This window comes from Miscanthus floridulus, chromosome 2 (genome assembly GCF_019320115.1).
Source record: "Miscanthus floridulus cultivar M001 chromosome 2, ASM1932011v1, whole genome shotgun sequence".
NCBI classification, from domain to species: Eukaryota; Viridiplantae; Streptophyta; class Magnoliopsida; order Poales; family Poaceae; genus Miscanthus; species Miscanthus floridulus.
Genome location: NC_089581.1, coordinates 173,996,771 through 174,020,501, shown reverse-complemented (window position 1 = coordinate 174,020,501; position 23,731 = coordinate 173,996,771). Strand labels below are relative to the sequence as shown.

At 47.0% G+C, this 23,731-nt stretch overlaps 3 protein-coding genes across 10 annotated transcripts in view; all 3 read right to left on the bottom strand.

The window, feature by feature from the left end:
• Window positions 1-10,668, bottom strand: part of LOC136535754 (callose synthase 3-like) — a 49,270-nt gene extending 38,602 nt beyond the window's left edge. For 2 of the 7 annotated variants that reach the window (XM_066528136.1, XM_066528139.1), the window contains exons 1-16: window positions 10,156-10,668; window positions 9,546-9,718; window positions 9,229-9,462; window positions 8,979-9,079; window positions 8,545-8,669; window positions 8,369-8,462; window positions 8,128-8,238; window positions 7,919-8,032; window positions 7,713-7,808; window positions 7,464-7,555; window positions 5,137-5,263; window positions 4,533-4,670; window positions 4,359-4,435; window positions 4,220-4,298; window positions 4,003-4,116; window positions 3,706-3,820 (exon numbers count right to left, since the gene is read on the bottom strand). In XM_066528136.1, coding sequence (XP_066384233.1) covers window positions 3,706-3,820; window positions 4,003-4,116; window positions 4,220-4,298; window positions 4,359-4,435; window positions 4,533-4,670; window positions 5,137-5,263; window positions 7,464-7,555; window positions 7,713-7,808; window positions 7,919-8,032; window positions 8,128-8,238; window positions 8,369-8,462; window positions 8,545-8,669; window positions 8,979-9,079; window positions 9,229-9,433 — 1,588 coding nt within the window. In that variant the 5' untranslated portion in view covers window positions 9,434-9,462; window positions 9,546-9,718; window positions 10,156-10,668. Of the gene's footprint in view, window positions 1-3,705; window positions 3,821-4,002; window positions 4,117-4,219; window positions 4,299-4,358; window positions 4,436-4,532; window positions 4,671-5,136; window positions 5,264-7,431; window positions 7,556-7,712; window positions 7,809-7,918; window positions 8,033-8,127; window positions 8,239-8,368; window positions 8,463-8,544; window positions 8,670-8,978; window positions 9,080-9,228; window positions 9,463-9,545; window positions 9,719-10,155 lie in introns of those variants that run through there. The other 5 variants (XM_066528137.1, XM_066528138.1, XM_066528140.1 and 2 more) reach the window with 5 other exon arrangements.
• A 4,280-nt stretch (window positions 10,669-14,948) lies between these two features.
• Window positions 14,949-16,079, bottom strand: LOC136540733 (uncharacterized). Its single transcript, XM_066532746.1, has 2 exons — window positions 15,448-16,079; window positions 14,949-15,358 (listed from the first exon to the last, which is right to left on the bottom strand). The coding sequence occupies exons 1-2, from the start codon at window positions 15,844-15,846 to the stop codon at window positions 15,269-15,271; spliced, it is 489 nt and encodes a 162-aa protein (XP_066388843.1). The 5' UTR covers window positions 15,847-16,079; the 3' UTR covers window positions 14,949-15,268.
• Window positions 16,080-19,126: 3,047 nt separating this feature from the next.
• On the bottom strand, window positions 19,127-23,417 carry LOC136540731 (DNA polymerase delta small subunit). Of its 2 annotated transcripts, none has more exons than XM_066532744.1 (14): window positions 23,287-23,417; window positions 23,065-23,194; window positions 21,780-21,886; window positions 21,555-21,678; window positions 21,295-21,399; window positions 21,078-21,193; window positions 20,912-20,995; window positions 20,756-20,824; window positions 20,593-20,664; window positions 20,401-20,492; window positions 20,193-20,320; window positions 19,921-20,022; window positions 19,788-19,855; window positions 19,127-19,511 (listed from the first exon to the last, which is right to left on the bottom strand). In XM_066532744.1, the coding sequence occupies exons 1-14, from the start codon at window positions 23,335-23,337 to the stop codon at window positions 19,452-19,454; spliced, it is 1,308 nt and encodes a 435-aa protein (XP_066388841.1). In that variant the 5' UTR covers window positions 23,338-23,417; the 3' UTR covers window positions 19,127-19,451. The 2 variants fall into 2 exon arrangements, with proteins under 2 accessions (XP_066388841.1, XP_066388842.1); XM_066532745.1 differs by having other exon boundaries at window positions 21,078-21,190.
• Between the last annotated feature and the right edge of the window lie 314 nt (window positions 23,418-23,731).

Here is a 23,731-nt window from a genome sequence, read left to right as displayed (position 1 = left end):
GCGCTCCTGGACTCCGATTCAACGCACAATTTCATCAGCCTTCCCGCCGCCCGCCGCGCCGACCTCTGCTTCCGGGACAGCCACGGCGCGCACGTCACTGTGGCGAATGGCGACCGCGTCGCGTGCCAGGGCTTCGCCCGCGACGTCGCCTTGCGGATCGGAGAGGAGTTCTTCACGGTGGACTGCTTCGCCATCCCCCTGGACTGCCATGACATGGCGCTCGGCGTCTCTTGGCTGCGCGCACTGGGTCCCATCCTCTGGGATTTCGACGACCTATGCATGTCCTTCGTGCACCACGGCCGGCGAGTCCTCTGGAAGGGGCTTGGTTCCACCCGCACCACCACTCCTACGACAGGCCGACTCCACGCCGCGCGCGTCCACGCGGCGCGTGGCCTCGAACCAGTCCTGCTGGACCGGCTCCTGAGCACGTACAATGACGTCTTCGCCTCTCCGGCCGGCCTACCCCCGGCACGCCCGTGAGACCACCGCATTTACCTCAAGGCCAACACAGAACCGGTGGCGGTGCGGCCCTATCGGTACCCTCAACTCCAGAAGGATGAACTGGAGAAGCAGTGCGCCGACATGCTCAACCAGGGCATCATACGCCCAAGTACATCGCCGTTCTCAGCACCGGTGCTGCTAGTCAAGAAGCAGGACGCGTCATGGCGCTTCTGCGTGGACTACCGCGCCCTCAACTCCGCCACAGTGAAGGACAAGTTTCCGATTCCGGTCGTCGAGGAGCTTTTAGATGAGCTCCGCGGGGCACGCTTCTTCACCAAACTTGACCTCCGCTCGGGCTATCACCAAGTCCGCGTCCACCCCGACGACGTGGCCAAGACGGCGTTCCACACCCACCATGGCCACTTCGAGTTCTTGGTCATGCCATTCGGCCTGTCCAACGCTCCGGCCACGTTCCAAGCGCTAATGAACTTTGTCCTGCAGCCGTTCCTTCGCCGGTGTGTGCTCGTCTTCTTCGACGACATCTTGATCTATAGCTCGTCCTGGACCGAACACCTCCAACATCTCCGCGCCGTCCTCGACGTCCTGCGTGCGCACCACCTCCACGTCAAGCGTTCTAAGTGCGCGTTTGCAGCCTCGTCGGTCCAGTACTTGGGCCATGTGATTTTGGCCAATGGCGTGGCCATGGACAGCGCCAAGGTGGAAGCAGTCACCGCCTGGCCGCTGCCGCGTTCTGCGCATGGACTGCGCGGCTTCCTCGGTCTCGCCGGATACTACCGCCGTTTTATCAAGAATTTCGGCGCCATCGCCGCCCCGCTGACGTTGCTGCTCAAGAGGGACGGGTTCCGGTGGACAGAGGAGGCCACCACGGCCTTCGCGGCGCTGAAGGCCGCCCTATCTACTGCACCGGTCCTCCAACTTCCAGATTTCACCAAGGACTTCATCGTGGATTGCGACGCATCAGGGTCTGGCTTCGGCGCCGTCTTGCACCAGGGAGAAGGGCCGCTGGCGTTCTTCAGCCGGCCATTCGCGGCGCGGCACATGAAAGTCACCGCCTACGAGCGCGAGCTCATTGGCCTGGTTCAGGCAGTGAGCCACTGGCGGCCGTACTTGTGCGGGCGCGCATTCATCGTGCGCACAGATCATTACGCGCTCAAGTTCATGTTGGACCAGCGCCTCTCCACGATACCCCAGCACCACTGGATTAGCAAATTGTTTGGCTTTGATTTCAGGGTGGAATACCGACCGGGCCGGCTGAACACGATCGCAGACGCGCTGTCCCGTCGTGATGGCGACACTATGGCCTGCCAGGAAGCCGCAGCTTCCAGCCTGGAGGGTGCAGCCCGCTGTCTGGAATCCGCATCGCTCGCTGCGCTCTCCAGCCCGTCCTTCCACCCCTTTGACGAGCTACGCCAAGAGATCACGGCGTCCCCTGAACTCAGCGCACTGAGGGACGCCGCTGCCAACGGTGATCGCGGTGAGGCGTGGCGTGTCCGCGACGGTCTCATTCTCCACCAGGGACGGTGGGGCACGAGGGCATTCAAAAGACCCTCCAGCGCCTCCGTGCTGATTTCTCCGTTGAACATGATCGCCGGGTCGTCCACGACTACGTACGGGTCTGCTACACCTGCCAACGCAACAAGACCGAGGCGCTGCACCCGGCTGGTCTTCTCCAGCCATTGCCAGTGCCGTCGCGGGTGTGGGCCGACATCTCGATGGATTTCATCGAGGCACTGCCGAAGGTACATGGTAAGAGTGTGCTGCTCACCGTGGTGGACAGGTTCTCCAAGTACGCGCACTTCATTCCGCTGGGACACCCGTACACGGCAGCCTCCGTCGCTCGCGCGTTTTTCGTCGACATCGTCCGACTCCACGGCTTTCCGGAGTCGATCGTCTCCAACCGCGACCCCGTCTTCACAGGTCGTGTGTGGCGGGACTTGTTCCGGCTTTCCGGGGTACAGTTGCGCATGAGCTCTGCCTTCCATCCCCAGACTGACGGCCAATCCGAAGTGGTGAACAAAGTGATCGCCATGTACCTCCACTGCATCACCGGCGACCGTCCTCGCGAATGGCTCGACTGGTTGCCCTGGGCGGAGTTCTGCTACAACTCCTCATTTCACTCCGCCCTGCGCACATCGCCGTTCCAGGTTGTCTACGGCAAGCCCCCTCCGTCCCTGCTACCGTATGAGCAGGGCTCGGCTCACACCGAAGCCATCGATGATCTGCTCGCCCGATGCGACGCGTTCCTCGCGGAAGTCCGTGATCGTCTCCTGCAGGCGCAACAATATGCACGCAAGAATTACGATGCTAATCACCGTGCTGTGGAGTTCGCCATCGGGGATTCGGTCTGGCTTCGTCTGCTCAACCGCACGACCCAGTCCCTGCTTCCGGCCGCCCGCAAGAAGCTTGGCCCCAAATACGCCAGCCCTTTTCAGGTATTGGAACGTATCGGGTCAGTGGCCTATCGTCTACAACTGCCGGCGAACGCCCGGATCCACGACGTCTTCCATGTCGGTGTCCTCAAGCCCTTCATCGGCACTCCTCCGGCAACTACTCCGACACTACCTCCACTACAGCATGGACGCGCTCTGCAACAGCCCGAGCGAGTCCTCCGTTCCAGCCTACGTCGTGGAGCCTGGCACATCTTGGTGCAGTGGGCCGGCATGCCTGCAGCAGAGGCCACATGGGAGCCGGTCGACGCGTTCCGCGCTGCCTACCCCTCGTTTCAGCTCGAGGACGAGCTGTTCCCGAAGGGGGGGAGAGATGTTATGGTGGGAAAACAGTACCACCGTTGGGATCACAACAGTGACTAGAGCTGATCACCGAGGAGGCTTGCCGAGCGGCACAGCGCCCAGGGCGCGGTCACCACGGCTCCTGCCGGGTCAGTCGGTCCAGTTAGTTGATCAAGTCGATTTGCTTTGTTTCCGTTCAGTTGTTGGCAAGGAGTGAATTTAGGAAAGTTTGTTTGTAAGCTGCTTATATAGCACACACATTCCCTAATGAATGGATAAGCCTGGGTTTGAGATCTAATCTCCCTTGGGCTCCCAGCCCGAGCCGTCTCTGTTCAGCGCCGAGCACGGCGCCCGCTCGCCGCCGGATCTCCAGGCCCCGGCCAGTGAGCTCGCCTCCCTACTTCCTCCGTAGTAAGTCTAGGCGCCGTAACAGTTTTCTCCAAAGGAGGTTCCAAAAACAATATAACTGGGGAACATCAAGACACTTTACCAGATCAATGCCAAGTTTACAAACCTTGTCCAAGATTTAGTATAGCAGAAGTGATAAAGATACTCAAAACCTTCTTGAAAACAGCATAATAAAAAATACTGGCTAGTGAACCTCCATCCCAAGCGAGAATTATCATAACCTACATGAAACAATCAAAACATAGATTAAAAACCTTAAATAATAGATTAGCTATATAACATCCAGCTAACATGTTAAGTACCTTCCTGTAGAGTATTTATTAATAAAATGCACTTAAGCCTTCAAATGTCCAAAATAATGCAGCAAATGTTATTGCAGAACAAGATGAATATAAATAAATACCTGAAGAGCTAAAATAAAGAAGCTCCACAGTCTGTCAAAACTTCTGAATATGTGCCAAAATGAACGTAGTTCAACGAAGTTGACCTTTCCCTTCTGTTTGCTGATCCTTGTGCTCTGAACAGCTCATTACATTAAATGTTGCTAACCCAACAAAAACACGAGCATACCATGAAGATATATGCTAAATTCCTAAGATAAAAAACATAATCCAACTCACTTCATTTCTTTCATCAGGTTGACAAAAGAAGTCAGCATCAGCTCGCATAGGCCAACCAAGCCGAAAGCAGTCAGCAGACCTGAAATTTAGCAATATAAAATCTAGAGAGCAAGCAAATAGACTAAGAAAAAACTAGTACCAGAAGTACTCATTAAGATCATCATAGTTTCTCCACTCAGAATGATTCCCTTTCTCTCTTTTGCTCCTTTCAGCTTCCTGAAAGTTGTAGTGAAAAACTGAAATTCAGTACCGGAAGAAGCATAAAGCTCAAGCGATGCAATTGAATAACAGTCAAGAGCTGAGAGCAAACCACCTTTGCTATGGTATGGTAAATCGGTGTAACAATTTTCTTCAGAAAGGCTTCTTTCTCACCACCATAGGCCGGCTTCACATATTCACCCGTCAAGGCACTGACATTTCCAGCTAACATACCATACATTTCAAATGCCATCTATGACAATAACCAGAACTGTCAGGACCATCCTTGCTACGCTTTTAACATCCAAGACAAGTACTTGCAAAACAAATGTATGACTCATGCATTTTTTCTTAAGAACAAATTCGTAGCCTTCTTAATTCACCTATTGAACTCTGAGAGCGTTCCATGGATACAATATTAAGTTTTTGCATAAAACTCGATAGGGTCTATTAACTCGATAGGGTCTATTATGTCTGCACATAATAGACCGCATAGTTACAGTAGATTGTGCCAAAGTTTTAATATTAGCTAACTTTCAAATGATCATACTTACCAAATTAGTTACATGAATAAACGCATCTAGTTGATGCTGCTCAAGTGTTCGAAAGTTAACTATTCATTCCAAGGAACTTTTCTTAAGTATTGATCTTAATATGCTTATTTATTTAAAGAAAAAATGAATTAATGTAAGGGAGTTCATATTTTGTTCAGATCATACATGGTGATATATGTAGCAAATGCATTCTGGCATAAATCGCAAGTTTGCAGCTTCACCCCAAATGAGAAGGTACAAACCCATATACAGTATTTTTCGTTGTTGCATCTCCTGCTGAATTGTTGGCAACCTGTTATCAAGTAAGACGGAACAAAGAATAAACAATGGGAAGGGATAAAGCAATGTACTACAACAGGTTTTACTTCCTTTTTTTAGAGATAGTACTACTTTGGTTTTCAACTTTAGTATTTGGTGTTAGTGCTTAATTTTCCTATTTGTTAATCAATGACAGACAAAAACAACTAATGCTTATGCCCCAAAAGAGTACTTTAAAACAACCTTCACTATGCGTTAGAATGAGCTAACTTTTGCTGATATAAAGCACTTTTTTAAAGAACGTGCTATGCATGTGTTTCATTAAGAGGGGAAACAACCCACAGAAGTATAGTACAAAAAAAAACAGGAAACAGACCAGCACACGAAGTGCCTAGGATGACAGAAAACATAGAGAGAGGAGACAAGAAAGAAAGAAAAACAGATCTGAAGGATCCCGTTGTTGTGGTAGGACAAGAAAGAAAGAAAAACAGATCTGAATAGATGCAAGATCTTCGCCTGGATTTTAGTGCAAGATAAAATTCTTACGGCGCACAACCTACAAAAGAGAGGGTGGCCACACCAAGAACACTGTGTGTTGTGCAACGGTCCCTTAGAAACCGGCCTCCACCTATGTCTATGTTGCCCTTTTGCTAAGGCGGTTTGGGATCAAATCCTCTCTTGGGAAAACTTCACTCAGCTGCAACAACAACCCCAGGCAGACCCCATCCATATCAGAGCATGGTGGGAAGAGGTGACAAGGAAAGTGCCAAAATCTGAACGTAGACGACTAAACGGGGTAGTAATCTACACCTTTTGGAATATTTGGAAAGAGAGAAATAGGAGAATTTTCAACAACGAGATACAAACGGTGCCGCAAGTAGCCGCAAGGATAAAGGAAGACATAGAGCAAAGGAAGAGAGCACTTGATTATGTTTAACTGTTGTTTCCCCTTGGGGTGTGTGTTTCCCTCCTATACCTGCTTCGGGGGGCTTTAAACCCTCATCTGGAGTGTCTTTGCTTGTACATAAACTCTTTTTCCCTATCTTAATTGAAACGCAGAGCTCCTGCCATTGCGTTCAAAAAAAAAATTAATTTCCATCACTATTTCTAGGATTGCTAGAGATTCAAGCCACCGAACAGCCCGCGAGGCTCAATACAAATCCAGTATTTGCATATTCATATTCCCACTGTTAGGAAGGATCAAACTCTACTTTCCAGATGGGAAAAGGCCCAAACATATACATGGGCACTTATGCATAGCATAGAGGCCCTTATACAAAGAGATATACAGACACAACACTATACATGTAACACCCACATGGTAGAGTCGGCATCATTCCTAAGCTTCATTATCAACTACTCCCTCCGTTCCAAATTATAAGACGTTTTGGCTTTTCTAGATACATTGCTTTTATCATGTATCTAGACATAGTGTATATCTAAGTGCATAACAAAAGCTATGTATCTAGAAAAGCCAAAACATCTTATAATTTGAAATGGAGGGAATAGTTGATAGGATATTACCCTCGCAAAAAAAAAGTTGATAGGATATTAACTATGACAAAAACATGAGCACATAAGTATATCAGATATGTGCATTATGTCTATTAAAAAATTGCATCCTTGCTTAGTTATAGAAATTCAGTTCATGAAGCAGAGGTTCAATAACATAAGAAAAAAACCATCTCCCAAATACAATTATTTTAAGAACTAAAGTTATGTAAAATGAGATATACCACTAGATATTGTTTGCCATATTGCACAGGATGCTACAGTGCAAAATCATGCTTCAGCAAATTGTTTGCTCTTGCACATTGTAAATTTTGCTTCAGAAGAATCAACGCATTTTTTTCAACATCCACCAACAGCATATACTACATGGAAAATTTCCCTTCTTTACTGGAAATGAGCTTCGCAAGGAAATGTTAATGTCATATCCAAGGTCTTTAGGTCAGCTTTCTTATTCTTTTCTTTCCTACTATGTTGGACAGGACTGGTTGCATCTTTGTAACCTTAATTTTTTTCTTATGCTTGTGAGGGCTGTAACCCTTTTCGCTGGGTTTTGTCGACGCTTATTATATTTTTATTGTACTATAGATACTTATATAATACAACATAACATAATATAACATGCTTTTGCACTAATTCTTAGGATGGCAAAGCAGCACAAGTGCAAACAAACAACCAAAGCAGTGCAAGTACATAAGATGGCAAGAGGTCGTTAAGACAGTCACCAAAGGCTGCTCTTGCGACCAAGATATTTGCACCATTTCTTGTAATTCTTAAACAATCTTTTCATCACATCATTCAGTGCATTGTCATCCAACTGCAACAAGAATCATGTAAAAGGAAGTGGTAAGTTTCAGAGAAAATAAAAAGAACATCAACAGGAACAAAAAACACATAAATGTTGTGAAACAAGAAGAAAAGTAAGAATTTTTAAACCAGATCAACTTAGTGGTTGAATATTTACAGAACAAAACCTTGGATTGTTGATCAGTCTTCGGATTTTTTCGTATATGTATGTTAGCAAGAAGTAAAATCAAATGTTCCTTCTGATTTGAAACACTATTTGTCTGCATGTCAGAAGTTGACAAAATATTAAAGAACAGAAAGTAAATTGGCTAAAGCCAACATAAACAATATAAATCATACAATAACCAACAAAAAATATAGATTGCCTTTCCTGAAAGCCAAACATAGCTTGCAGCCAATCCAAGAGGTCCTCATTAACTTTATGCTCATAAGTTCTAGGCCATGGAAGACCTCTTGTATTGCGAAGAGCAGAAGCAGCAGCTTGGATCTTAGAGGTTGACAAAACAAAAGGTACTTCATTTGTTCATCCTTAAATTGATAGGATAATAACTATGACAAAGAGGAAAGAGTACCAAAAATAACCTCAGGAAATTTCATGATTGCCTGATTGCCACTGTCTGGATCAAGAGGGAGAATGTTAAAAGGGAGATAGATCTTTGTTTTCTCTTTAACCTTATCAGCAGCTTCCAAGATCTAATAAAGACATATAAAATCTGTAGACTGTAATGACTATCACTTGCACAGGGGCAGTATCCATATTACTTATTGTTGAACTGCAAAAACTGCAAAGGGGAGTAAAAGTTGGTTGATTACTATGCTATACCTCATGGTCAACTTCAACAGCATGTTGTTGTGTAACTGCTTTTAAAACTTCAAACAGAACAGCAGCAGTCTGGTAGGCTTTGGTTAGTTGGGCACTGCATGAATGAAGTAAATCCCTCAGCAACAACATTGATGGACAAGGAGAATATGGAATTAAGGGGAACATAGCATGCATACCGATCCACCTGGTCGGAAGCATTCTGAAGTGCTTGAATATATTTCTTGTAGTAGTGATGATAGAAGGTCTGTATTTCCCGTGCATCACTCTTTTGCCCCCTTCCCATCAAGGTGGGCTCATTCTCCTAACAAAGCAAATCAGGAGGTAATAAATGTATATTAGATAAAAAGTTCCCTTTTTTTTTACAAGGAACTATACAGTTGGCTAAACATCACATGGATTTTTGCTTTATAATACCGAAACCAGACATTTTTAACTTTCCAGATTTTCCAATGAGACGGTATTTCAAGTAACTGTTGTCAACACAATAAAAAATTCATTTGCAAGATCATGGTTCATGGAAACAGTGCCATTATTAGCACAGAAACACACAGAGGCAGATTGGTAGTGCAGATGTGCGCCACTGACTAGAAGCACTATTTCAAACTCGTACCCTTTCAAGCCGCTGTAGAAGAGCTGTCTTGAACTGTCGGACACCACGACCACTTGAAGTCGGATCTAACCTGTGAGCCTTTTCGAATGCATAGAACCGGCCTATCAATTATTGCAGATATACACATTAATTAATATGACTGAAAACAGTATGTAGGATAACATTTTTAACCATGTTCTTTTAATGGGTTTTTATTTCTGAAAATTGTAGTGTCCCACAGGTGGAAGTGAAACAGAGAAGGATAACGTACAGAGATAGGCGACGCGAGGGTTGGCCGTCTCAACCTCATTGGCAACACGGAGGATGGGCGCAATCTCAACAAGCGACGAGGGCACCACCTCACTGTCAAACATGGGCTCACCAAAGTTCACAGCAGTCTGCGTCCTTTGGATGCGGCGAGCCCCTGGCGGCTGCATCGGCCCTCCCCGAGACAGCGTCCGTGACAAGGACGACATCTTGATGGCTTGCAGTCACCACCCTAAACCTTGAGGTGAATTCAGCATGTGAAATGGTTTCAGAACGCACTGTAAGTTTGTAATCAGTAAAGGACAGAAATGTGTGTGGTACCTTGCTGTCACTCGGTACAACAATTTGATGATGCTGAGACGAATCAAGTCAGGCACTTCAACCAACCCCCTGGAATGGAGGCCCGTTTTGAAGCTAGGCAGCTAGCCCATGCTTGAAGATTCAGAAATCCAGCACAGAGCTTTTGGTGGCGCGCGGATGCAGCGCTCAATAACCTGGCAACATGATCAGAGACACCAATAAAGCAACTGTACACAGCAGTCATCTGCCCACCCGAAAAAAACAAAAGGTACTACTAGGTTGGTAGAAGCTTCTAGAACTTGAGCCTCGTCGCATAACACGAGTACACGACCCAAACCAACCTACGAGCACAATCGCGCCTATTCAGTTGAGAAAATTCAGAAGCCCCGTCCCAATCCCATTGTTGCATAGAAAGGGCCGCAAAGTCGTGCTTGGCACCGCGGTCCGCGGAACACCACGGAACCATGTGTCAGTCGGACACTCAGACTACGTTGGATCAAACAGGATGATTCCGTTTCCGTCAGTACCTCGCAACGCAGCAAGGCAGAGGATGAGGGGGGGACCGAACTAGCTAGAACCTTCCGCGACAACAGCAATGAGAGACAAGGCGAGGGAGGAGCGGTTTCCGCACCTCGCGCACGCGGAGTCGTGGACACACGGGAAGCGCGCCCACCAACCCGCCGGAACTCTCGAGCGAAAACCACCGCGACCGACGTGTACGGCAGCCGACGCGCAGGAAACCCGCGGCGGGAGCTTCTGGAGGGGCGGCGGCGAGCTAGCCAGGGGTTACCTCCGCGCGGAGGAGGTGATCGTCGCGGTCGAGGCGAAGCGGTGTTGGCCGTTGCGGTGTGGTGTGGGGTACTGCGGGGGTGGGGATCCGGGCCGGAAACTGGGCTCTATTTACCGTCCCCTGCCACTGGACCTCTGCAGGAGCAGAGCTGCAGAGGAGACTGGAGACTGCGAGGCCGTGGACTGGCGGGGTGCGTGCGCGCGGCGGTTTCGGCGGAGGCGCGCGTGAAAAGGCGGGTGGCCGGGTGGGCTTCGCGTCGTCGGCCAGCGATCGGGGCGCCTCGCGATAGCGTCCTCCGCGATCTGCGAGGGCACGGTGCGCAGCGCACCCGGACCGGCACAGCGCACGGCAGCTGCAGGGCACGTTACCATCATCATCATCATATAACTGATGAACCTGAGGAGGTTTTAATGTTGTGCTCGTATAGTATGTATCGCTATCCGTTCCGTTCCAGAGTGGGTTCCTTTGGTTCAGAGCCGCGTGCAGCTAGCCTAACCGCCCAATTTGCTCGGTGAGCAACAGAATGGACCGCTGAAGATGAGCTGCCGATGACACACACGGAAATTAACGAAAATGATTTATTGCTTCGTCATCATGCAGAGAAGCGTCGTGATGAATGGGCTAAGCGCGCGCCAGAAAGAAAGGTGCCGATATAACTTCTGGACGGCGACCGCGATGTGTGTGCTTTGCGCTATGGCTATGCAAGTCAGTCAAGCTAGCTGTAAAAGAAGTCACCAACGACTTGTAGAACAGTACCAGAACTGGCACGGACGGCCTGCATGAGGTGGCAACTTCGCCCCGGACAGGACGACGAAGACCCAAAGTCTCCTCCGCCCTGCTGGATCGTCAGTCCCTTTTAGCAAATCCTGTCACAATTAAGGCTGGAATGGACCCGCGGAGTCTTTCTCTGTTGCATTATTGCGCATCACATTCTTATCATCGCAAGGCCTTGTTTAGATGACATCCAAATTCTAAGTTTTTTCTCTCTCTCCATCACATCAATTTTTAGCCGCTTGGAGTATTAAATGTAGGTAAAAAAATAACTAATTACACAGTTTAGTTGGAAATCACGAGATGAATCTTTTGAGCCTAGTTGGTCCACGATTGGACAATATTTGCCAAATAAGACGAAAGTGGTACTATTCATCGGATTCACTTTTTTTTTCAAAGTGAACGAGGCCCAAGCTCCTTTTGGGGATCTGAAGAAGCACTGAAATAATCAACCACCGGTAGCTAGGGTCACGACTCACGATCAGGTCGCTTCAATTCGGCCGCCGATTGCTCGGATGGATAAAACTACCCTTGGCGACGCATCTCGAGTCCACTTCTGCTCCCCCTGTCTTTCAATGTGGAATGGAATGTATGTACTTATATATGTTACTGGAGCATTACATTATTCGCGTTCAACCAAAAAAAAATCTCGGAGTACAAGCTTATCGTTTTAGTACTGCCATTCATCATGCTATGATCGGTACCAATGAACAGTCTACTGTAACACTTCATGCAGGCAGCAGACTCCATATAATAGCTCCGATCCATGTATAGGGTCCCAAGGCAAAAGATCGGACATGAATAGACAGGTTCCTTGTCCCACGGCTAGTTTGCTAATCCTCTGTCTATATCTATATAATCTATTCATACCATATTCTCATATAAAAAGCGAACTGATTATTCCGTATATTTTCAAAGTGTCTTCGCCAATCTTTTGATGTGTATTTGATCTAGACTCACAACCGCACTCATAAGAGTTACACAACTGCGCTCATTTGAGTGTGCAATGACGTAATGGATTATGATTTTAATACATATTGGAACAAAATGATGTGACTATTATATAAATCTTCGACCACAAGACGTCAAGTGACCACGCAACAAGGGTGTACATTCTGTTATAACACAGAGGCATACGTGCTAGTATATACTAGTAATTGTCTGTGTATGTTTTCTGCAATTTGTTTTAGTTGGGGAGGTGTGCTGGATCAAATCTTTTGCTGTCCAAAGCTCCAAACAGGTACTTATCCAGAAGAGTCTTCGTTCTCGATCGATCGAATAGCGTCTCTCCGGTACCCGCCAGTGGAATTATGCCAGACTGCTCTCGCTCGGGTTCTCGGTATGTACGAACAACAATGACTTGGTGCTGCAAAATTCAATCGTGAATGTGACACTTGTTTCGTCAGCTTAGTAGATGCATGCCTAGGACTTGTCCATACACGAAGGCATCACACTCATGATTTCGACCCGGTAATAAACACCTAACAAGATTATAATAAACTCTCCGTTCGGCAAGAACACAGAATAGAATATGTTCCGTAGAATCTAAACTTTAACCAAGAGTCCGGCCGTACGTACGATGCGAGTGGTGTAACATCAACTTATGCTGAAATTTGGCTTACGTTATTTATACTAAACTATTATGAAAGTAAAATATTGTTCTATGACTGAAAAGTAGTGTCCAGTAAACTCAAGCGAGCAGGGTGAAAATAAGCTGACCCTCTGTGGAGGAGAAAGCACCAGGAATCGAAAAAAAAATAATTCTATGCGTGATGCGAGCGGTGTACAACTGTACATCAACTTCCGTATAACACCCGGCCCCTCAATACAGTTATATCAGCCGTCCATGCTGCGGCGATGGATCTGTGATTCGCGAACTCGTGGGCATGGCATGGTCGTCCACGCTGCGGCGCCCGTGCAGAGGAGCCACGGAGCATCGGTGCGGATGCATGGATGGCATCGAAGGGGTGGGGTGCTGATGTGCGTCACGTCACGTGTCCAGGAATCATTCCGGTTGACTCCACCGGCCAGGGTCTCTAGTAACCGCTGCAAAGCGTCGGCCAGCCTTGCTTTGCTTGCAGAAGCCGAGGGGAGGGATCGCGGATCAGGAGACGTCGACCGGCCCGCCCAAAGACGGGACGTCGGGACCCGCTGCCATTTCCGGTGGGTTGGGTGGGGACTGGGGAGGATAGGCAAGGCTCAGCTTCGCCCGACGCGACGTCAAAGCTGCGAGAGAGCGGCGAGGCGTCTGTCTCCGGCGGCCGGCCCGCGCTGTCAGTCCGGCGGTGCCGCCTCACGCTCGCGCAACGTGACCAGCCGCCTTCCGCGATCCGACATGCTTGCATTGTAGCATGGCCAGTGTGCCGTCCGGTGGTGAAACGCCAAATCGGGTGGCTCTTTCGGTGTGGAACCCCGTGTCCCAATGGCCAGCCGGCCGGAAGGAAGCAATGATTTTTCTCGGACTACCACCAGGATCGTCCGGTCCTGTTCGGACGATCGAGTGCGCCAACTGCATGTAACTTTGGCGAAAGCTACTTATTATAAGTGGTATCTGTATTCTATAATAATCTTGTCATGTGTGGATTAGTGTAGCCATAGGGACGAACCGACATGTCCGACTTCGTTTCTCCCTACAACTATACCTAGATTCTAGAATCGTGTCGATCATGTCCTTGATGCGATCACCGAAACCACGGACATGTTGCTATTCCTTTGTAGTTCCACGCGAGAGAGGCTGCACCTGTTAAAAATGGGGGAAAACCCCGATGAGAATCATGAATCGAGCTCGAACCCACGACCGGCCGCTGCACCACCTACAGCCACTCGAGCTACGGCTCGATCCCGACTTCGTTTATTGCTTTGCTTTAGGTGGCGACTCAGATTTTTATTCCAGGTGTCACGATCCTTACCAATCCACAAGTCAGGTTCACCGATGGATCAGTGCGGCCAATGTACAGAGAGAGACCCCACACCACACCCAGGGAAAGACGACTTTGAGTCTTTGTGCTCAGAATAAATGGTTGGCTGTAGAACTGATGAGCCATGCATGTTTTGCTTAGTGAAGGGGCTTTGCTAGCTCTTTGCTGAGTGCAGGGTAATCTGCCTCGACCTTTCGGAACTAGTCGTGTTAAATCAGCTAGTGAAAGCTCGTGCGAAGATGCTAGAGAAGACAAAAAGCAAGCGCTCGCACCTCGAAGAGACGGATTAAAAGGCGGATGAGGAGGATGATCCTGCTCCGTGTTCTGAAAAAAGAGAAGGCATAAGTGATAATCAGCATGTTCGCTGGTCGGTTTCAGCCAGGGCTTATCAGCCAGTCAACAGTATTTTTCTCTCACAACAAACCAGCACCAGTCGAGCTTATAAACCCAGAAACCAACCAGCGAACAGGCTCAATAAAGAACCTAAAGCGCCTTTCTGACGCACAATCTAAGCTGCAAAGCAAAAGCAACGCCGTTATGCCGTCGGAGATTGAAACTACAATATCTTTGCATCTCTGGTGGGTGTCCTTTGCGCTGTGGACGCAAGGATCGCGTCACTGCATGAGTTTTCCGGGCAGTGTGTTTGCTGTTCATCCTCAGGTATAAATTTGGGTATCAACTATCAAGAGTTGAAGATAAACAAGTTTCATACTGCACTAGTCAACCTGTGTACTCCAGAACAAGGCCGAAATGTAAGAACACAATATGTGGACTGAGCCCACGAGGCCCATTATTTGGTATAAGATCCGAGCCCAATAATTAAAAAGGCCCATTACTGACTGACCAGGGTGGTGCACACTATTCTCAATAATAAGAGAAGTAAAATATTAAACAGTACACTGAATGGTGTATGTAAGAGGTGTGTAGATCCATTTCTTAGCACAACACAACACTGGTAACATAGTTTGCAAACTTCAATTTACAACGTGGTCACAGACACGATGACTCGTCATCACAGAAAAAAAATCAGAAACTAACACAAGGAAAATCACACTGGCAAGTGGCAGGGAATGAGGAACCAGCACTGCACAAAGCTAGCAAAGTTGAGCCCACATTGTTCTCTGCCAATTTATTCTGCTACCTAATATAATTCTTAAACGAATGGTCAATCCAACGAATTAAACTTTTCAGCAATCAATCCAAGCAGAGAGCTCGACGAGAGAGGAAGTGCCAGCCGGCTTGCATGCGTGGCCGGGTCTGTGTGCTCAGACCATGTCGCTGATGAGCAGGACGTGGTTGGTCCGGTGCCTCTCCACGAACATCTTCGACGCCCCCGCCACCGTCTTCCTCCACGTCTGCGAACGCACGGCAAAGCAATCCAGAATCAGCCAATGCCCAATGCAAAGAGGAAAAAACAGAGAAAGGAGAAATCTGAAACACACACCCGCTCCAGCGCGGCGAGGAAGAGGCCGATGCCCGCGGCGTCGTCGGCGCGCACGCGGCGTGCCTGGGCCTTCCTTGCGGAGGCGGCGGGCGTGGAGGTCGGAAGGAGCAGGCCGGCCCTCCAGTCGGCGGACCCACCGATGCTCCGCCGCCGCTTGGGCGCCGCCAGCTCCACCCCCGTGAAGCCCGCGGCCGCCGCCGCCGCGTCGGAGTCCCGCGCCGAGAGCCCCGACGCCACGCGGCGGGACGAGCGCTTGCGGCGCAGCATGAGGCTGCGGCGCGGCGGGGTGGCGGCGGGGCGGCGCGCGTCCGGGTCCGCGAACTTGCGGAGGAGCTCGTCCGAGGACGCTCTGCCCACGTGCTGCACCGACACCTGCTGCGGCGGCGGCGGCGTCGCCATCGATGGATGGGAGTGGCAGGAGACAGGTGCTGGATGGAGATGAGAGCAAGCAGTGCGTCGGCCGGCGAGCGCGGAGGGAAGGGCCGGGTCGAGTGGTGGGGGTGGGATGCGGGGAGGAGAGCGGCGGGAGATCGCGGCGGATTTAAACGCGGGGGTTTTGGTGGGGGACGGGTGGAATATAGCCGTTGGGGAGCGCGGGTGCGGTGTGGGGTGTGGATCTCACGTGCCGCGCCCGCGCGACGTTGCCGGACGCGGGTGAGGTGAGGTCTGCATCGGCAGCGCGCTGGTCCACCGCCCACTATGCGCTGGCGCTGCTGCCTGCTGGCCAGACTGACGGGCTGCCGGATGGGCGGGCTAGTTTTTATTTGTCCCGTGACTAAAACGGCCGGAAATCAACAGCCAGCACTTGATGTTCAGGCCGTTAGGAGCGATCACGAATGGATGGTGGCCTGATGGTGAGCAGTGCCATGGAACTCGTTGGTCTCGTCATGACCTATTGGCCTCACGGGGACAGCTGACAGCAAGCTCACTCCAGGAGTTTGCACTGTACCAGATTCTCTCTATTCTTCCACTCCAGAGCTCAACGGAAGGTTTCTGCTACCGCCTTCCGTGTCATCCAGGAGCTGTATAGGAACGGGACGTTGCAGACAATGCAGAGTGCTAGCTTGGTTGACTGCCTCCTGTTTGGCGCCCATTCGTGCAGCGAAGTGGAGAAACGATCTTACAGCAGCAAACTTTGTACAGGTGTACATTCTTCGCCCTGTTCGCTTGTTGGTTTCAGCCAGCCCAAACCAGCCAGCCAAAAGTGTTTTCCTCTCACAATAAACCAGCACCAGCCAGCCCAAACCAGCTTAGAAACTAACCGGCGAACAGGCCGGTTGTCTCCAGAGGGAATTGGGGTCTTGGGGAGAAGGCTCAGACTACAAACAAATGGCAAACAGAGCCACCTCGGACCAGACATGTACGAAATGCAGTTATAGCTGTACTAAGTACTATAGATAAAGCTAAAAGCGATACCAGCCCACAGTAAAGTGATGCATTGGCATCATGACGAGTTCAAACCATATGTACTCTAATCACAAATCACGCGAAAACAGATTGTGTGCTTGTACACTGCTAGCGAGAAAAAGGGCATGCAAAACATCGTTGTTCTGCAACACAGGAAAACAAAAATGAATTGGCCAGAATGCGCTTGCATTTGTACAGGCTCCAATATTCAACAACTAGTATGAGGTTTTCTAAGCAGTCTCATCTCAATTGTAATAACAGCACGAAACACAATTGCAATTATCCGTGACTTTCCGTAAGAAAATAGCAGCAAATGCAGTTATTCAAGGCTTAAGCACCGAACGGTAGCACGGATAAAGTATATACAACTGATGACTAGCCTACAATCCACCTTCTAAGATTTCGCTGCGCCAAAGACCAGACCCACAATCCAGGTAACGATCGACCCAGTAACCCAGAGTACAAGAAGGAACACAATGACACCTGCCACAATAGTCAGGACAGGCGGGCCATCTGGAGAACTCGAGCCATCATCACCGGAGCTAGGAGAATCTCTGCCTGAAGCAAATAGGGCTTGCTTGTTGTGCTCCTTCCCAACGCTTATTGCGTTCTGAAACCCATGAAATCTTCTTAGGAAAGGATTGCAACGCCTGCAGTGTAAAATAGCAACAGTGATACCTAAGAGAATGCAATAGGTGTTCCTTGCCATTACTGAATATGAACATGCAAGTTGCAGCGTAAGTTCCATGATCATTTCCATACATATAAAACTTATATGATCATAATGGCTCAATCAGCTTCCCTATCATGAATCAAATAGCTAACTCAAAGATGCATATATATGCGGTGTCGATGCACATGAAAATGGACATGTAATGCCCTTGATTCCTATCAAAATGTACCAAACTCTCTTACTACTGTCATACTAGCAGGGACAAGAGAATGTGTCAGTGAAACTGCATACTTAGCTCACAATATCAAATGAGATAGTTCCTTGCTAGAATGTTGAAGGCTCATAGTGATGTTTTACAAACCATAAAACTGCATGCATCACTCACAAAAACAAAGAGAATGTCAAATCATAATTACAAAGATGCTTCTTTCCTAGTATGTGAATAATATTTGCAAAGTCACAAATCCACACCCCTGTTTGAGTGAGGGTACTGTAGACGAGCTAAAGTTCAGACTGAAACTAAATCCCATCAAAATTCAGCTCATTTACGACCAATCAATGGGATCTAAATTGGAAGCATTAGAGAAGCTAAACACCAGCTATGTCTCCTGTTTGACATCAATTCAACACGGAGTATGGAATTGTCCATTCTGTATAATCTAAGCAGTTCCCAGCCATATATAGTAAACCTTTGTAAAGTGAGTGTCAGAAACACTCTATCCTAGCACTAACATATCAGTGCAGTTTTCTTAAGAAAGGGATCACATAAGCAGCAAATTTGCAAAAGGGGTGAGCATATGCATATCTAATCCGTTATTTCAGATTGTTTCAGCAGCGCCAACACCACCTATAAATCGCCCCCGTTTTGTTTTCTAGTGCCTTTCTGGAAAACTGCGTCCCCAGGTAACTGAATATCATGCAATCGGGTTGACAGGGCAGACTACAACAGCTAAAATCAATCAAGGCGAGAAATTCTTCCAGCGAATGGCAACGAAACTGTGGCGTGCGGTAGGTTAGGTAGGGAAGGGAGCGCACCTGCAGCCACGGAGGGCAACGCCGGGGGTTTGGTGCGGGGCCACGGATGCTGCGAAGGTGCTCGGCTGAAGCCGGCGAGGACAGGGCCGGAGAGCCGGGAGAGACGGAAGATTGGCGGTGAGGTGGGCGGAGATGGCGGTCATGGCGAAGAGGCGGAGGAATGGAGGAGACAGGAGAGCACTGGCCACGGAAATAGATCTGTTGCTGCGGTTGTTTTTGTCAGTTTGCTGTGGACTGTGGTTGCCACTGAAAGATGTGCGGTACCTGAGTGATCTGATTTCCCCCGTCCCCCCTGCTTCAGTTCAGGAGATACTACAGTGCTGTTTTTAGGAACATGGTGTTGATGTCAAATTTCGATCTGCCAAATGTTTCATTTTATTTCACGTACTGCACTTGATAATTGGTAATTATGCCCATTTGGTACAAAAGAGTTATCATGATTTTTGCAGTAATTAAGATGTTTGGTGCTAAGCTTCCCAAACTCGACACACCCTTAAAGCTATGCATTGTTTGATCGCTCAATCAGCTACCACCTGGTGAACATACTTATGTTGATGTTTTTACTACAAATATTTGGCCCGCGTATCCATTACAGACGCACAGAAATGATTACAAAAGCACATCTGACAAACGTGTTAGCTGATTGTGATTGTAAAACGAGGCATGCGCACCAATTTGATTGTTACACGCTACACACGGTCCAGCCTCAGTTTCAGTTGTGGTTACAACTTACAACAACTGCATTCCAACAGATCTAATTGGCAAAACCTAAGGTCATCATCATACATCTAATAAAGAACTGTTCTGGCTGTTCTAATACAAATACATCTTTCCATGAACCCCCTATGGGTTCATGAAGTCTTTTGCACTTCCAAACATCAGAGCATATTCAGGCATCAAAGCTTGTAGAGAAACTCAACGTGCTGCATTCCAAGTTCCTCAGATTGAGCTGCATTAGCATAAAGAGATATTTTCGTTACCAACTGATCTTATTATATCCAACAAGAATCAGTGCTGGGGAAAATATCAAATAAAGCAAGTGTACACTGTCTAGTGTCTAAAGTTCTGTAGAATAAAGTGGGACATGTTTTTTAGCTTTGAATTTTTATTATGTCGTTATCGTAAAAGTAACAAATGCCTGAATCAAGAATTCTTCTCTTCTCTGTCTCTGATTACCAAGATAATAAAAGTGGATCTACTGGTACTCAATCATATAAGAACATACCATTACAGCAACTCCACTCTCAGAGAACCTTGGGATGGAGATTAGCCTCACTTTCTGTTTTTCTGGCCCTGGATAACAAGGAGGGTAAGTTGGATGTTCAAGCAATATTATGAAGCTTTACATGAAGTACTACCTTCCAACAGTCGAGTTTCATATTTATCTTGATTCCCAACAAAGTAGACGTGCGGGCAACTTTCAACAAGGAAAGGATCCTTGTCTGTGTATGGATAACAGCCTGAATAGAATTACCAAATAAGTGTTTTCTAGCTTTGGATTATACAATTACCAAAAAAAATCAATCACCAAATCATGTACGGATTCACATACAAATAAATGGGTTATGATAATAGTTATCTAACTATTTTGGAGCAGTTGGTATGCCAATTTGAGCTGGAAACAAGTTACCTAGGCTATTTGGAGCAGTAGGAGCAAGATGGCGCCATCTCAGTGTTCTTTCCATGAATTCCAACTTGTCTTTAGCATCAGAGTACTTGTACAGGTCATCTATGTTCTGGCCAGATGTTCCAAGAAACCTACATAGAGAACTTTCTTGTCTCAAAACCTCCAAGCTGCTTAAATATTGAGGTTAGTCAAATGAGAGCTTGGCACTCACTGGACACTGTCAAGCTCGAATTGATGGGGATTTGAACATGACGAAAAAGTGTTGTAGGTGGATGCCACAGAGAAAAGGCATCTGTGCAGAGGCTGCAGTTAAACAATAAGTGAGTTAGCCATGCATGCACAAAATGCACACTTGAGTGCTGCTAGTACAAATCAAAAGTATGTATCCACGTCAATAGCCCACCTGCTGAGGCAAAGAAAAATTTGCCGGATCATGACACCCCGGCATCATATCTACAGGCAACGATGCCACAAGCTGAAGATAGCATGGATTACATAAAGGTCGATGTCAGAGCAGAACCATTGCGATGACTAAATTTGATGGAAGAAAAAGCAATATTTTTAACCTGGGTAAGCATTATATCCAATTCCTTGATAGGCTCTGCTATCCTGGATTGATCTTTTGATGCTACCGTCTGACATATTAAAACTAATCGTTAGTGTGACATACTGAAGCAACACGATATGTACCACAGAAAACATGTGAAACTGAATGCCATTACCTGACCGTTGACAAACCTTGGTGAAATATGCACTGAATTCCCAGCGACCACAACACGTACTATATTTGATGCTATGGATTGCTCCTGAGTGATTTCGAACAAAGATTATCCATATTAGAATATATTTAGTACAATAGTTTACACTTTACAAAGACAACTAGCATACATTCTCATCACCCAGATGCCCTGTGACATGGTCAATAAGAAGTTGGAATTGTAGAGGATTGAATGTGTCACTTCCTACACTTAGCCCAGATACGAATACCACATACTTGTCTTCTGCTGTAACCAAAGTAAATGCAGTTTCAAAGCAATTCGATCATCGTTAAAAATTTGGGAGAAAATGTTGAAATATGAACACAAGGCAATATGGAGAATATTACCTGCGCTAGACAATGCAGTTTGGGGAGGAAGACCAGCCTCAAGAACATCTTCAACAAGAAAGTTGCCAGCACTTGTTTCCTTCCCATGGAGAGCCACTACAACCCCTGAAAATGATTGATGATTGAGCATGATTTTCAGGGAAAAAAATTATGGGGGCAGAGGCATCAAGATTGTCTATTGAGTAAAAACAGAAATTATACATCAATAGAGAAAGAAGTCTGATTGCATTATTTTTAGTTTGTGGAAGTGACAGACTTACCAGTCACAAATGCTGCTGGAGGTATGGCTCCTGCAAGTGTAACCCTTCCACTTTCATCTTCCAGAATGAGATGATCATCAGGATGCATGAAATTATGCGGTTTGACAAGAGGAATTGCAGACCTCTGGCAAAAAAGGGGGAAAGGTTGATGCAGATACTTCACTTGTTATCAGGGACAACCACTATACTTGTAGGCACATAAAACTAACTTTCAGGTCATTTTACCTCTTTGGCATATTCATCAAGAATGGAAGGCTTCAACTTCATGTGCTTATATAAAGTTCCAACAATTATGCAATCCTTTCCTTCTTCAAGTCCTAGCACTGTAGTGACTGCAATGTAGGAAAAAAAAGTGTGCTTGAACTCTCTCCATGCATAAGCAAAAACCTGTCTTATGAACCACTTCCATGGGAAAATATAACTGTACCACCAAAACATCTTTCCAAGGTACACAATAGCAGCCCTACTCCCTACAGTCACAAATAAGTGACCATTTGGAGTTTTTTAGGCCAACCATTTCAAACTTTGGTTGCATATTACCTTTTATTAAGACTAACAAATATGAATATGCTTGTATGAAGTAAAATAGGACAGATGGAAGAATCCACCTTTCCTTTAATATTAGGTACAGATATCGGAAAACGGTATGAGTATTTTTGTTCCTGAATATAGTTTCATAAAAATAAACTTTTGCTATAATTTATACTCTCTCCAATCACAAAAACTTGTTCAGGACAAGATTTGGTCAAACCTTAAAAACTACAGGCATAAATAACTATTACATTATTTAGTTTGGAAACATGTAAGTTATATGTATCGATTTCTATTCAAAATAATTGTCAAAGTTGTGCTTGAAGACCATTGATGCCTAAGACAAACTAATTTGTGATTGTAGTAGTAAATAGGATTCGTGGCTTGGCGAGCCAATATAAAAACTTAGCTACTAAATTGGAGAAATTGGAATAGTAAATAGGATACAAAATTAAATCTTGCCAGCAAGGAGGCACCTTTCTTTTTAAGATTTCTGTTCATGCTCACCAACTAATGTTAGTGAAATCTTTAATTGTTAAATTTACCAGCTCAGGGGCAAAGCATCTATGTGACAAAGCAAAAAAGAAAGCAGTGTAAAGCAGCAATCATTTATCACAGAAGCTACGCTAGTGTACCAATACCTCAGCTAACAATCACATATACAAGCTATGTCACAAAATTCTTTATAACGAAATATAGGCCAATTCACCTGGCAGAGCAGCTCAAGCCCCTATTTAAAACGCCAGGCTTCTCCTAAAACCCTAATCCGGGCTAACAGTGCCTTAGTTTTTGCACACCAACTCCAGTTATGAACCAATTGCCAATCCAACGCCTCCAGAAACTGACTTAAGACCAAAACCTCGCGGGACCAGCGAGCCAGAGATCAGCACAGAAGCCCTACTTAAACTACCCTATATACAATGTTGGTGTTTATCACACTCGAACCGCGAGAGGGGAGGAGAGCGGAATTGGGCCCGACCTGGGAGTAGCGGCTTCCAGGAGGGGACGAGAGCGTGGAGGAGATTCCGCATGTGGTGGAGGCGCGTGAAGTAGATGTGGCTGTACTGCTGCCCCTGGTACTTCTCCCCCTGGATCGCGTACCTCTCATCCTGCAGCCCCCAATGCGACCGCTCAGCTGAGACCCGAGGTGATCGACAAGGGAATGGAGGAGACCACGAGGGTGGAAGAAGCGGATCCTTACGAGGTTGCTGTAGGCGGCTTGCTTCCTCTCCATCGGCTTCGGCACCGGCATCGGCGGCGGCGGTGGTGCGAGGGAAGCTTCGGGCCCTTGGGGTTTTCCGACTTGGGGGTGGTTCCGCGGTTTCTCCCCACTTCTCCCGCCCGCGCGCCCAAATTTATCGGCTTAAATCGTCTTAGGTACTGTTTAGATGCAGTTGGTAAAGTTTCGGCTGTTATACGGGGCGTCGCAGGAAATATTCGGATATTAATAAAAAAATAAATTATAAAATTTATCGAGACGAATTTATTAAGCCTAATTAATCTGTTATTAGCACATGTGATATTGTAGCACTTTATTGTTAAATTATAGATTAATTAGGCTTAAAAGATTTGTCTCGTAGAGTAGACACAATCTGTGTAATTAGTTATTTTATAGTCAATATTTAATACTCTATACATGTGTCAAA

What these genes read in the sequence shown, in the direction of transcription:
- LOC136540733 (XM_066532746.1), bottom strand. Translation starts at nt 15,846, where the DNA reads ATGGCGACGCCGCCGCCGCCGCAGCAGGTGTCGGTGCAGCACGTGGGC. An exon ending in TCCTCGCCGCGCTGGAGCGG is followed by an intron (nt 15,359 to 15,447) that starts GTGTGTGTTTCA and finishes GTGCGTTCGCAG; the next exon opens with ACGTGGAGGAAGACGGTGGC.
- LOC136540731 (XM_066532744.1), bottom strand. Translation starts at nt 23,337, where the DNA reads ATGCCGGTGCCGAAGCCGATGGAGAGGAAGCAAGCCGCCTACAGCAAC. An exon ending in ATTTTTCTTTGCCTCAGCAG is followed by an intron (nt 20,493 to 20,592) that starts GTGGGCTATTGA and finishes GTTTAACTGCAG; the next exon opens with CCTCTGCACAGATGCCTTTT. An exon ending in AGAGTGGAGTTGCTGTAATG is followed by an intron (nt 19,512 to 19,787) that starts GTATGTTCTTAT and finishes ATGCTAATGCAG; the next exon opens with CTCAATCTGAGGAACTTGGA.